This window comes from Vespa mandarinia, chromosome 17, assembly GCF_050613455.1.
Source record: "Vespa mandarinia isolate Hongniang chromosome 17, ASM5061345v1, whole genome shotgun sequence".
NCBI lineage: Eukaryota > Metazoa > Arthropoda > Insecta > Hymenoptera > Vespidae > Vespa > Vespa mandarinia.
In genome coordinates this window covers 4,580,424-4,593,096 of record NC_140826.1, presented here as the reverse complement: position 1 = coordinate 4,593,096, position 12,673 = coordinate 4,580,424, and the positions used below count along the sequence as shown (strand labels likewise).

Below are 12,673 nucleotides of genomic sequence, written 5' to 3'. Positions count from 1 at the left end.
AACGTAATTAGAAATGATATAGGATGCATTCTTTCGGACATTTTTCCAATAGGAAGAAAGACATAGAAAGAGTCCTAGGCAACAAGAAGAGGAGATTGGCTTTAAGAAGTCGGCATTGATGTTCGCGTTCGAGGAAGAGACACGGTGAGACAGCACGTGGTGGAATACTCGCGGATCGTCGAGCCTAACGGTTATCCGGTAACCGCGTCAGAGCCGGTGCTAGCGGTACTCGCGGCCGTTCCGTTACTCGACCGACAGATCCGCTAACGCGACTCGCGCTCTCTCTTTCCCTCCTTTAGCTACGTACGTCGGCCCTTCTCCTCCTCCTCCCTCTTCTCCTGCTCCCTACATCCGTCTCTATCCCTCTCTACTCCGTTCTCCACTCTCTTTCGTAGGCGTGCGCGCGAACGCGAGTAAACGCGTCGGATCCGCTTCGTCTCCGGCGCGAAATTTACGACTACTCGAACTCTCTATCTTCGTCTATGTCTATCTTTTTCTCTACAACTTTGTCCTTATTTTCTTTTTACTTGTATGGAGCTAGTAGACTCTACTGCGATAAAAACTAGTTATCTCTCCCCACCCTTTTTTCTTTTGTTTTTCAAAAGTAACAAAAGAGTTTTCCGTTTATTGAAAATCTCCATTATATAAAAGCCTTGCCAGCTTTGGTATGGACTATCATGATGAATATGGCAGATGTATAAAAAGAGATCTAAAAAGATATATATATATATATATATACATATATACATATATATACATATATATTGAGAGAGAGAGAGAGAGAGAGAGAGAGAGAGGCGAGTGAAAATTAGGGCACGGACGAAGTAAACAAAAATATTACTAAAGTAATAAATGCCATATTTTTTTTCATTTCTTCTAGATAATTTCTGAATGTATGAAAAAGCGATATGTTAAAGAAAGCACACTGTCCTGTACCTGTTCCCGTGATCGGTGGTGAAGCTAGCTGCGAACTGCTTATATCCGGTGGTTGCTGCGTTTGTTGCGTTTGCTGTTGCTGTTGCTGCGGACTATTGGCAGCGACTTGCACGCTACCTGGACTCGCCGCGCTCTCTGCCATTTTTTATTTTGTATTTTTTTTTTTTCCTTATTTTCTATCTTTCCTTTCTTTATCGCTTTATTTTTTCTTCTTTCTCTCAGTTCATCGATAAGAGAAAGACCAAGAGAGATATAGAAGGACTCAAACGCAGTCCTCTTCGTCGCGCTGGTTTTTTCTTCTTTTTTCTTTTTTTTTTTTTTTTTTTTTTTTTTCGTTGTTGGACCAAACTCCGATCGGTCTCGATTTTAAAGCAGCACGATGGTTTCACGGTCGGCCGCGCGCGCTCGTCCGTGAATACTTAAAGTTTTTCGCGACGACAGTTTCCCCTTAATGTCTCGATGTCAGTCTGACACGTTCCGTAACCCTCGTTTACGTTTCTATCACTTGGAGAATTACGTACGTCGTGTCTATTGCTCTTCTCGATTAATATCCTTTTTCTTATTAGTAGTTTCTTCCTGGTTGCTGTTGCTATTATAATTGTTGTTGTTGTTGTTGTTGTTGTTGTTGTTGTTGTTGTTGTTGTTGTTGTTGTTGTTGTTGTTGTTGTTGCTGTTGTTGTTGCTGTTATTGTTGTTGTTGCGAAATCAGACTTTTTCTCTTATGTTTCTTCGTAAACGACGTGTTTAATAATTTAACAAACGAACGATCGATAGAGGCGGCATACGCTTGTCGGCGTGCTCGGCCTATCGTTGAACGCGACGAGGATCGAAGGAGGAGTCGTCGATCTCGCGAAGGATAACGACGTCAGTTGTGGCAGGAAGTCGAAAGCACCAATTTTCGACGCCATACCCTTGGCGTCGCGAATCGCGAGCTTGTCCTTTTCTTCCTCGCGATGCAAAACTCTTCTTTTCTCGTTCTTGTTCTCGACGACGTACCGCGGATTTCTCGCGGTTCTCGATACTCACTACTGTGACAAGATCTCGAAGAGTTCCAGTCAGAAGGCATGGAGTTCCAGCTAACACGATGATCTCTCGATCTCGAAGAACGTGACATCGATTACGTTCGTGAGTTTCGCAGTACCTGCTATAGGCAGCCTTTTTTTACCTTTCGTATACTCGAAGGGACTCGAAACGTCGGTACTTCGAAAGGTTCGACGCACCCGATGAAAACGATACCGAGCGTGATAGATGAGAAAGGAAAAGGAGAAGGGGAAGAAAGGTACGAGGAGGAGGAAGAGATGGCGGAGAAGAAGGAGGAGAGGAGGAGGAGGAGGAGAGAAGGGAAGGGAAGAGGGAAGGAAGAGAACGTCCTGGACGCGAGCGTACGATCAACCAACACGACGACGGCGATGACGACGTTGATGACGACGAGGAGGGTTGTATTCGAAGGGTGGACGGATAGAAAGAGGGAAGGAGAAATCGCTCGGTGAGTCGATAGGTCAGTGGGTCTCGTTCAAAGAACGACTCGTCGATTCACTTTGTCGTTGTTGTTGTCGTCGCCGTCGTCGCCGTCGTCGTCGCCGTCGTCGTTGTAGTGGTTGTGTTGTTGTCAATGTATAGGCGCAACGACTCGACGCGCTTCTCTCCTTGCGTGAAGGATGCGTGTAAGGGAAAGAGAAAGAGAAATGTAGTAATCCTGCGATTCGATCGAGCGAATAAAGAAGGGAAGGTACGAGGGACGCCACGGTAGAGTCGCGTTCGCGGGTCGATAGGTCAGTGGGTCTCGTTCAAGCCGTCGACTAGCTTCGTCTCTCTCTCTCTCTCTCTCTCTCTCTCTCTCTCTCGCTCTCTCTCTCTCTCGCTCTCTCTCTCTCCCCCCTTTCCCTTCCCTTCGCGAGTACGTCTCCTCGTGAAAATGCTTCCGCACCAGCGATCCGTACGAGAGAGATCGATCTCACCACCGTTCCTCCCCATTCACCACATCACGAGCGAAGACACCCCGAGCGATATCTCTCATCTCAAAAAACACGAACGAGCTAGAGTAAACTCGCGTAAAGGCACGTCTCCGAAACGGCGAGACGTCCTCGCGAAAACTTGCCGCGATTACCTACCTCCTCCTTCGGCAGACCAAAGAAGGAAGCACCCTCGAGCGAACTCTTCTTCCTCCTCTTCCTTTCCTTCTCGTCCTTGATCATTTCTCGCGCGGACGCGAAACACTCGACGACCGCGCGACACCCACCTCCTCTCTTCTCTCGATAAAACGCTCCCTTGGCTTCTTATATTTTCCTTTTCTTTTCCTTTCCTTTTCCTTCCTTTATCTCGAATTATTTCTCTTTTCCTTCCTTCTTAGTTTCTCGTCGGAGGGAAACACACCCTTCCGTCACACGTTCGCCGGTTCCCCTTTGTTTTTTTTTCCCTTTTCACCGTTCACCTCGTAAATTTACGTCATCGTTTTCGACGCACCATCCCCTGGACGTTGCCGTGTGACGGATCGTCGTAGTTTCTCCTCCTTCTCCTCCTTCTCCTCCTCCTCTTTCTCTTCGTCACCGTTAACGTCGTCGCGACGCACCGCTCCAGCTTCGAGCTCCTAGTTTTAACTCGCTCTCGTCGCACGAACTCACCGATTATTTTTCACCGGGCCTTAACGAGACACGGGCTCTGACGCGATTATAAAAAGGCCCTCCGCGAAGAAAAGACACCGTTTTGGGCGCCGAACGGTGCTTTCCTTTCGGGCTATTATGCGCTGCTCTCACTCTCTCGGGGAGAACCAAGTGGCTCGAGCCTGCTCGATCCCTCAGCAGATGGCGCACGGCTCGATTCTTTACTTGTCTCGCCCGTTCTTCTCTATTGGCGCTGTTCTACCCTCGTATAACACGCACCCCCTAACGCACACACCGTCTTCTTTCCTTTTCTTCCTTCCTTCCTTCCTTCCTTCCTTCCTTCCTTTCTTCCTACTTGCCTGTCGGTCTATACGCTTTCCTTACTACTTTTACTCCTTACTCCCATCCCTTTTACTTGCGGCGGAGTCCCCTCCGGTGCCCGGAGCTGAGGGCTCGCCTTCACGCGCCAATTTCAAAATTCTCGACCGCAATCTTTTTACAATCTTTTCAATATATAGATTTTTGTTTCTTTATTGCTTTCTCTCTCTCTCTCTCTCTCTCTCTCTCTCCCTCTCTTTTTTCTTTTTAAAGACGCAGATCTTTAAAATGCAACGACAAAAGTAATTAAAAAAATATCTAAATTTTTGGCGAGGTGTCTTGCCTAGAGAAACACGAAGGGAATTAAATGAATCGGTGTTAGACTCAACGACAAGACGTTAAAAGCCGAGACAAATTAGTTCGAACGTTCATCGTTCCTTCTTTTATCGATCGCCTTTGTAGTTTGCATGGAATTTCGAAGGAGCGGTTCGTTTCCGTGCTGGCAAATCTTTTTAACCGCATTTCGAACAAGCCGCCCGCGCGGAACATAAATTTCCTTCGAAATATCGAATTTGTCAAGAATCATAAGGTAACTCGAGTAGTGGCAGATGGGTGGTCGGATGGATGGTTAAAGCGCAGACGCGAAACCCTCCTACCCTACCACCATCTCGTTCCTTCGATCCGCGTTGGCAACGCGCACTTGTCCAACCCCTGCCGTTCGCACTTGCCGGTCTCTCGCGATTTCTCCGCACCTATCCAATCTAGTCCCTTCGATTCTCTATTGTATCACGCGTATTGTATTATGCGTGCCATTGCACCTTTCGAGAAGTGCTTAAGCACGATAAAGAGAACGAAATTATCGATAATCTTTTTCATGAAATTATCGATAATCGATATTTCTAAAATTTTCTTCGAAATGTTTCCTGTTAGAGAGATTCGCTTTATGACGACATTCGTCGAAATTTATTACAATTTATTTGAATAACAGTACCGATAAGAAAGAGAGATCGCATCTTATTATCGAATCCGACGTTCGAGCCGATCGGCTCGACTCGAGGATAAACGGCTATCGCAAAGAGAGTTGACTCGCGCTCTCTTCGACTCGATACGAGCCGCTGCATTTTCAGAACGGTACTCCTAACTGTATATCCCATATGTGTTATCCGTATATATAAACATACATATGTAGGTATATGTAGGTAGCGTGAGTACGCGCATCTAAGTTTATAAGTTTGCTTGTTTGCTTACTTTGCTGGCACACGAGGGGACGCGTCATCGCGAACACGCCGAGGCGTAAACGCAAGAGAAGGATAGATATCTTTTCGACTAACAGCTTTCAACAATGACGTAGCAATTACGAAATTGATCCATCCTCTTTGATGACTCTTTCAAGTAGAAATATACTATTGTTGGAAACCAACTTACCTATCACTAATAATAATATACGAATTAGCTGGTATTAATAATTAATACAGCATATTTCAAAAGAAATCATTCAAAATGTTAATATTAACATTTTGAATCATACGAGAATATAATCGATTCATTCATAATATGGATCATGTTGTTAACGTGCGTTCGCCATGATACACGGATACAGCTAGTACCGCTCGATGTAAGCTAAGCCTGACGATTAATTGTGCCTCTAACGAGGCACGAAATACAGGTGTGAAGGATGGTGGGAATTAAGGCGGTAGAGAAGCAATAGGATGGCGAAGTCGAAGCGAAGAAGGAAAAAGAGGATAGAGGAGTGAAGGAAAGAGGTACGCTTGGAGTCGGAACGTGTAGCGGATCTTTCGCGCAGGTACATAAGTACCTACATGCGGGTCGCGTGTATGGACACTCACGTAATGTAGGCCCGTTGTCGGAGATACCGTAAGACCTTGCAGTTACGTCACACGTAAAGCAACGCTAGAACTCGTGCGGTTAGGAGGAAGAGGCGAGGCCGAAGGTAAAGACTCGACGACTCATCCTACCCCTCTTTTTTTTTCTCTCCTATTACGTCCCAATCAAAATTTGTCACGACCAAGCCAACTTTTTTATAATTGCGATTGATTCTCCAATTTTCGAAAGAATGCATCAATTCTTCTTCTTCTTCTTCTTTTTCTTCTTATTCTTATTCTTCTAGCGACAATCCCGCAGAAAGTACTTTGGAATTTTTTCATTCGAACGCTTAATAGTCAAGATCTTTCGTTCCTTTCTTAATTATGAGATGTTCGAGGAGTCCTCACTATTATCGTAAAAGTCGTCTCGTGAAGATAATTAAAAAGACATTAATTACGAACATTCGTTCTTTCGAAAAGATCAGAAGCAACGTTGACATATATGGAAGCAAAGTATGATTTCATTCCATGGCATCGACCTTATCGAATTTCTTAAAGGATAAGAATCGTCTTTTCAGTAGGGAAAAAGGAGGAGGAGGAAGAGAAGAAGAGGGAAGATATCGTCATTTTTGACGTTTCTCTCGTCACGTAGAGCTCGTCGAGTGCAGAGGCCTCGGTTAAAATCATCCACTCCTCCCACTTTTACCTCCTCTCCTCTTCCTCTTTCTCCTCCACCACCTACTTCTTAACCCCCCCCCCTCCCTCCCCAGGAGGACTTGGACTGCGTCCACGTGTTTCTATCTGCGGTCAGTGCACCTTGCTGCACGAACCGCGGCCATCTACCGAAGGTCCACGTAATGCGATCGCGCTTAATAATCTTTCACCCAAGGATCATCGACCGTTGTCGTACAACACATAAATCTTTATCTCTGGCGCGTAGATTTCTACTATAAAAAAAAGAGAGATATTCATAAAAGATTATTACAAGAATCTTAGAAAGGGTCTCATCTTCATCTTCATCTTCATCTTCATCTTCTTTAGAGAGATAGAGAGAGAGAGAGAGAGAGAAACTCTATGAGATAGTATCATGTTCATGGACCTTTCGTTAAAAGTTTCGAAGATGTAGGTATTTTTGTAAATTTGCTTCGAGCCTTTCGACGTCATAGTACCAAAGAGAAAGAGAGAGAGAGATTCGTTAGATGACGTCATTTAACTCGAATTACCACGCAACAATATCAAAGTCTTTTAATTTTTCACAACATTGTCAAATTTACACTTTACACACACACGTAGATATATAATTTCGAGTCATTCACTTTTATCTCCAATCTCCTTCGCTCTCTTTCCAACGCGTTCGCAGCCTCATCGAATTTCCGTGTCGTCGGCACGCGCTCAGCAAAAATACAACCCGGAAGCACGACGTGCATTTATAGTCGCCAATATTACGCGAAAGCCGATCCTTTAGCCGAGTATCTATGTATGTACCTAAATATATATACTCGCATATATCTACACGGTATATTCAGAAAAAGAAAGAAAGAACAAGAAAATCCATTTAATCCTAATTGTGCGGATATTGGCAGGCATCGATCGTACTTTTCTGCTTATCTCTTTAAAAAAAGAAAAAAAAAAGAAAAGAAAAAAGGAAAAAAAGGAAAATAAAAGGAAGAGAAAGAAGAAAGTCGCCAATCTCTTTATAAACTGGATTCGCGTCTCTTTCCTGCTGCTGAACGTGACAATCTAATCGTCATCGTTGACAACTTGGCAAAAGTCACGCGTCCCGCTTACACACGCGGTGCTTGGTGTATGTATCCCCTCTCATCGATCGACCAGTATACCTTGTATAGAAGATAGAAAAAGAGAAATAGATGGATAGAGAGATAGATGGAGAGAGACAGAGAGAGAGAGAGAGAGAGACAGAGAGAGAGAGAGAGAGAGAGAGAGAGAGAGAGAGAGAGAGAGATAGAAGAGGCCCTAGGAAGGCCCGAAGGTTCACGGCCGGGTGGTTGCTTTAAATCAGGTAGGCAAGGTGGTTTGACGGGGAAGAGACATCGCTCGCCACGTGGTGGCGAAGAGGTCATTGTCCTTGAAGCGAGCTTTGTCGAGGTGACTCGCGCGGCTCGAACTTGCCCAAAGTTAGCAGCCGCCTCTGCTGGCACTTCTGACATCACACCGAAAACCTCAACGAGCTTGCTTCTTATCTTTTTCTCTCTCTTTCTCTATAATGATAAAATATATCTCTCTTTGAACGGCCACGTGCGTATTCGTGTATGCACACTTCTTGTAGAAAAATTTCCTAAGATTTCAATGTTCTTATCTTATATTTTATTCGTAATTTTGTTAACTATTCTAAGAATAAGTATATTAATATTTTAGGATGAACCTCCTGAGGAGAGAATGAGTCGTAAGTTTTGGGCCAAGTTGAGAGGAAGGACAAACCGAATGAACGAGCAAACGAACGAATCAACGAACGAACGAACGAACGAACGAACGAACGAACGAACGAACGAACGAACGAACGAACGAACGAACGAACGAACGAACGAGCGAGCGAGCGAGTGAGTGAGCAAGCATGAGAGAGAGAGAGCGAGAGAGAGAGAGAGAGAGAGAGAGAGAGAGAGAGAGAGAGCGAACGAACGAACGAACGAACGAACGAACGAACGAACGAACGAACGCGTAGCACCTGCGGTCGACGACCCTTGCGGTGCTATCGAATACCTGCCGACACGACGACCCGGTCGTTTACTCGCTCGTAGCCGTGTAGCTCTTTCGGCGGGCCAACATAAGGGGTTCAAAGAGGACTACGTATGAGCTAAACGTATCGTAAAAGCATCTTTTAGAACAAGGGACGTGCAAAGAGAATCGACGCATCATGAATTTAAATCCTCGATCGTCATCATACTAGGGCAATGTTCGATATAGAACCATAGACAATCTAAGTAAAAGAATTCGCGTTCAAATTTCATATCCTGGATCTATCTTTTCAAGTTTTTTCGAGGATCATCTAAACTATGCAAAGATCGTACGACCTTCACCTCTGTACTTTCGTAAGTGAAGCTCCCCTCGAGATTACACGCTCGAACGATCGTGTTCGACTAGGTTAGAAAGCTCGGCTACGTGTGCGAAATAAAGAGCGAGAGAGAGGGGGGGGAGGGAGGGAGAGAGAAGAGGTAGGCCTTGGAGGCATGGAGAAGCAGAGAACTTGAAGGTGTCGTGGAGGAGGCATGCCGGTCCATGGTCGTCGACGCGAACAGAGATGGAGAGATGAAGAAAGAGAGGCGTGAAGTCAAAGACTGGGTGTATGGGAAAAGGAACGAGAAAGAGAGAGAAGGGGAGGGTAGGAAGGGAAGTAGTAAGAAACAGCTGGTAGGTTGAACGAGCGAACCGAGTTCAATGACTGAGGAACGGCGTTGCGACGACGGCAACGGAGACGATAACAACGACGAAGACGATCGTTCTCTACGAGAAGAATGAGAAAGAGGGAAAGATAGAAACATGAGTTTGAAGTTAGGTAGGTAGGTAGGTAGGTAGGTAGGTTGGAATAGAGGTGGGTAGACGCGTCGACGAACGCGCGAGTTCCTCCCTGCTGCCGATTTATTGCGTCACGCCGACTCGCGAACGTATTCGTCGACGTAAGCAGAAGGGAGAAGAGAACTCGCGCTGCCTGGAATCCGCGACGTTATGACTCACGATAGGTAGATATACCACCGTCAAGGTCTCGAGCTTCTCTTCCCCTAGTCGAAGGAGGAGAGGAGAGAGACCTTCCTCGTTTCGCTTCGAAGCCTTTTATGATTTTAACACCTTCACTCTCGACGTGTCTTTTATCTCATCTCTATTTTTTATATTCCAGATTATGGAGATTCTTTTAAAACCGTTTTTCAATCAATCGGCCAAGCCTGCCGATAACTATAGATATCACCTTTTTTATACGAAGACTCGAGCACAGTGTTAGAAAAGAGGAGCGGCTTTCCCTTTCGAGACTTTTTCCCCCTTTTGATTGCCGATGATAAGCAATTCGACCTTTTGCCCCTCGAGCGTCTACCAAAAAATCTCATTAAAATATCATTATTACGACATTACGCTCGTTACCGTTAGTAGCATTCGCTCCGAACCATGGAACATGAAATATTTGTGAGGAGGATCGTGCTCGAGCGAAGCTTTCGGTCATGGGCTCTCTCTCCTTCTCCCTCCCTCCTCCTCCCCCTTCTCTCTCTCTCTCTCTCTCTCTCTCTGTATGTGTAACGGTACTTTCCGACGTAATTTGGGTAGAACCTCCCACAGACTCGTATAATCTCGGTTCATTGCCTGCTGATTTCTTTTTCTTTTCTTTTCTTTTCTTTTCTTTTCCTTCCACGTGTAGGTAGGTAGATATGTATGCATGCATGTAAGTACGTATAAATTTTCACATTTTTGTCACACTTTTATGAGGCAATCCTCGTGTTTTCTTAGATCATCGTTCGGAAGTAGAAGAGCGTAAAGGTACACGGTTACGCAGTGCTTCATTCGCTTATCTATTCATCCACCAAACTTCCTCTAGTTTCTCGTCACCTTCTCCTTTGTTTGCTCGTCGACAGTATTTCCCTCGAACTCGCTGCTCGTCACCGTGAGAGACGATTTCGTGGAATATCTCGCTTGGTTGGAACGCGAACCTCTCGTTCTATTCCCTTGACTATCTTTTGTTTCATTTTTTTTACGATCCTTTCAAAGCTTTCCCGCGAGGAGGAAACTCAAATTTTCAAAGTTTTAAAAATATAACAATGAATTTTATCATAGTATTATTCAAAAAAGGAAAAAAGGAAAAAAAAAGTATTCACACCTTTCACACAAAATATGGTTGAACGTTGGTGAAAATATTCGTCGATGAAAATGTAAATGGCAGGATGGTCGAAATTCGTCGAAATTCGTCGAAATGAAATTTGCGAGCGTGACAGGGTGAGAGAAGTGGACGATCTTCGGACGCGTGTCTCCGTGTAATTAAAATCGACACCGTGGACGAGCGAACGTCCTGGATGCGTAGACGAAGAGAATGAGCGAGAGGCGAATTCGGTGGGGTGGTGTAATCGACGAACAAAACGGGAATCGCACGTGCGTAAAATGTTCACGCGCGGATAGAGTCCTCTCTCTCTCTCTTTTTATTAATATTCCACCGAGGCTCGTATATCGAGGTTATTTTAGCGTCGACATTTACCAGTGTTACGTATGTATGTATGGTGGAGCACAATGCAACTCGCGTTCGGATAAACGAGTTGGCGACGTGTCGGAGAGAGAGAACTCGGTTTTGTACAAAAGCTAACATGGCTTTAGGACAAAAATCATGAAATCGTAAAAAGCTATTCTGCTTTTAATCCTGTTAACGTCAGAATCTTTCTTATTGGTCCGCTGAAACAGAAGTTCGAAAAGATTTCCTTTCAATACATTATGACAACTTCGAGATGCAAATTCTTTTGAATGACTATGTAATAGGCCAAAGATTAGAGATGCAAATACGAAGGGATAGCAGGCTATATAGCAATCCTATCTTTGTGCGTCTCTTTTTCTCTCTTTCAATCCTCTTGAACTTTCAGAGAATTCGAAGTTAATCTTGCACGAAAGTATTAGTGACCTGAGTCGAGAGAAAGAGGGAGAATATGCGAATGCGTGAACGCGCGAACGTACCGCGGTCGTCCTCATCGTGCGCGCGCGCGCGCGCGCGTGAGAGAGAGAGAGAGAGAGAGAGAGAGAGAGAGGGAAGCAGGGAGGAAGGGAGGGAGAGAGGAAGGGAAAGAGAGAGAGAGAGAGAGAGAGAGAGAACGAGAGAGCGTGCACGCGCGCGCACACGGACGTGTCGGAGGGTTCGTCGACCCCCGAGGCTTTTGTTCGCGTCCCAAGAGTGGCGAGTCTTCGTCGACGCGTAGAGTTCGAAAAATGAACGTCGGCGCCGTCCTTTCATTCGGGTCTTTGGGCCCAACGCTAATTCATCTATACGCTTAGCTTTCTATGTGAGGGATAAACCTGGCATACTAATACAAGTCTGGCCGAGTTAGGTAATCGATCGCAACGCCCTTACGCGCGAGCCAAGGTCTTTGCCACCTGTCACGAAAAAGAGTTTCACCTTCTTTTACTACCTGCTTCATTTAGTCTCTCTTTTCTCATCCCAAAATCTGCTTTTCGATCTCTAATCTTCCCCCTTCTTACCCTTCCTTCTCAAATAATCGTCCAAAGATTTCTTTTATTTTCTACTCTATTTTGTTTTTTTTTTTCTTTGTTTTTCATTTTTCCATAATTTAAGCAAATTCGATGGATTAAATTTGAACAGCTCTCGATGATTTCAACGTGGTCAACCTCGTATAGATTTTATATGAAGTCACGTGTGCGTGATGCTTTTTCGAAAATGTCATTTCGGATAATCGCGTTGGTTGAATATTTTCCACCATCGATGTCGGTGCTTTCGATCGATCGATTCAACAAAAGTGAACAAATTAGAAATAATTAGAGAACGTTTTCATCGAATGATGAAGAAAATGTCTCCTGGTTTATTTAAATAATTATTTTCTCAATTATTATCAAGGACTATGCGTCATAGGTTTAACTAACAAAGTAGTCGCTCAGCGTTGTCGTGGACGGAATCGATAGGAAAGGCGGGAGAGTGTGGTAAGTCGAGCACGCGGAAAGCGATCCATCTACTCGAAAGAAATAGAGAGGGAGAGAGAGAGAGAGAGAGAGAGAGAGAGGGAGGGAGAGAGAGAGAGAAGGGTAGGAGGGAGGGAGAAAAGGGGTAAGAAGAGGAAGCGAGTTTAGACGAGAAGATAGACGAGAAGATGGTAAACACGCGCGGATCCAGGAACCAGAAGAGAGCCAAGCCGAGCCGACCGTGTTGCTCTCCGCGTCCGCCTTCGTCATCAGTGTGTTACTGACCTCGAGTGACCCTGCCATCGTGACCGCAACACGGTCTCTCTTACCTTCCGCAAACGAGTACCGACCGATCGCTCTCTTTAAATTCTTTCCATTTATATTCTG

General features: G+C 45.0%; 1 protein-coding gene and 1 pseudogene across 2 annotated transcripts in view; both read right to left on the bottom strand.

The window, feature by feature from the left end:
• Positions 1-12,673, bottom strand: part of Hr3 (nuclear hormone receptor 3 ROR-beta) — a 106,145-nt gene that overhangs the window by 55,484 nt on the left and 37,988 nt on the right. The window contains exon 1 of one of the 2 annotated variants that reach the window (XM_035870770.2): positions 937-1,127. The exons of the other annotated variant lie outside the window; for it this stretch is intronic. Coding sequence (XP_035726663.1) covers positions 937-1,078 — 142 coding nt within the window. The 5' untranslated portion in view covers positions 1,079-1,127. Of the gene's footprint in view, positions 1-936; positions 1,128-12,673 lie in introns of those variants that run through there. 2 annotated transcript variants of the gene reach the window in all.
• On the bottom strand, positions 1,231-2,050 carry LOC118443473 (uncharacterized; annotated as a pseudogene).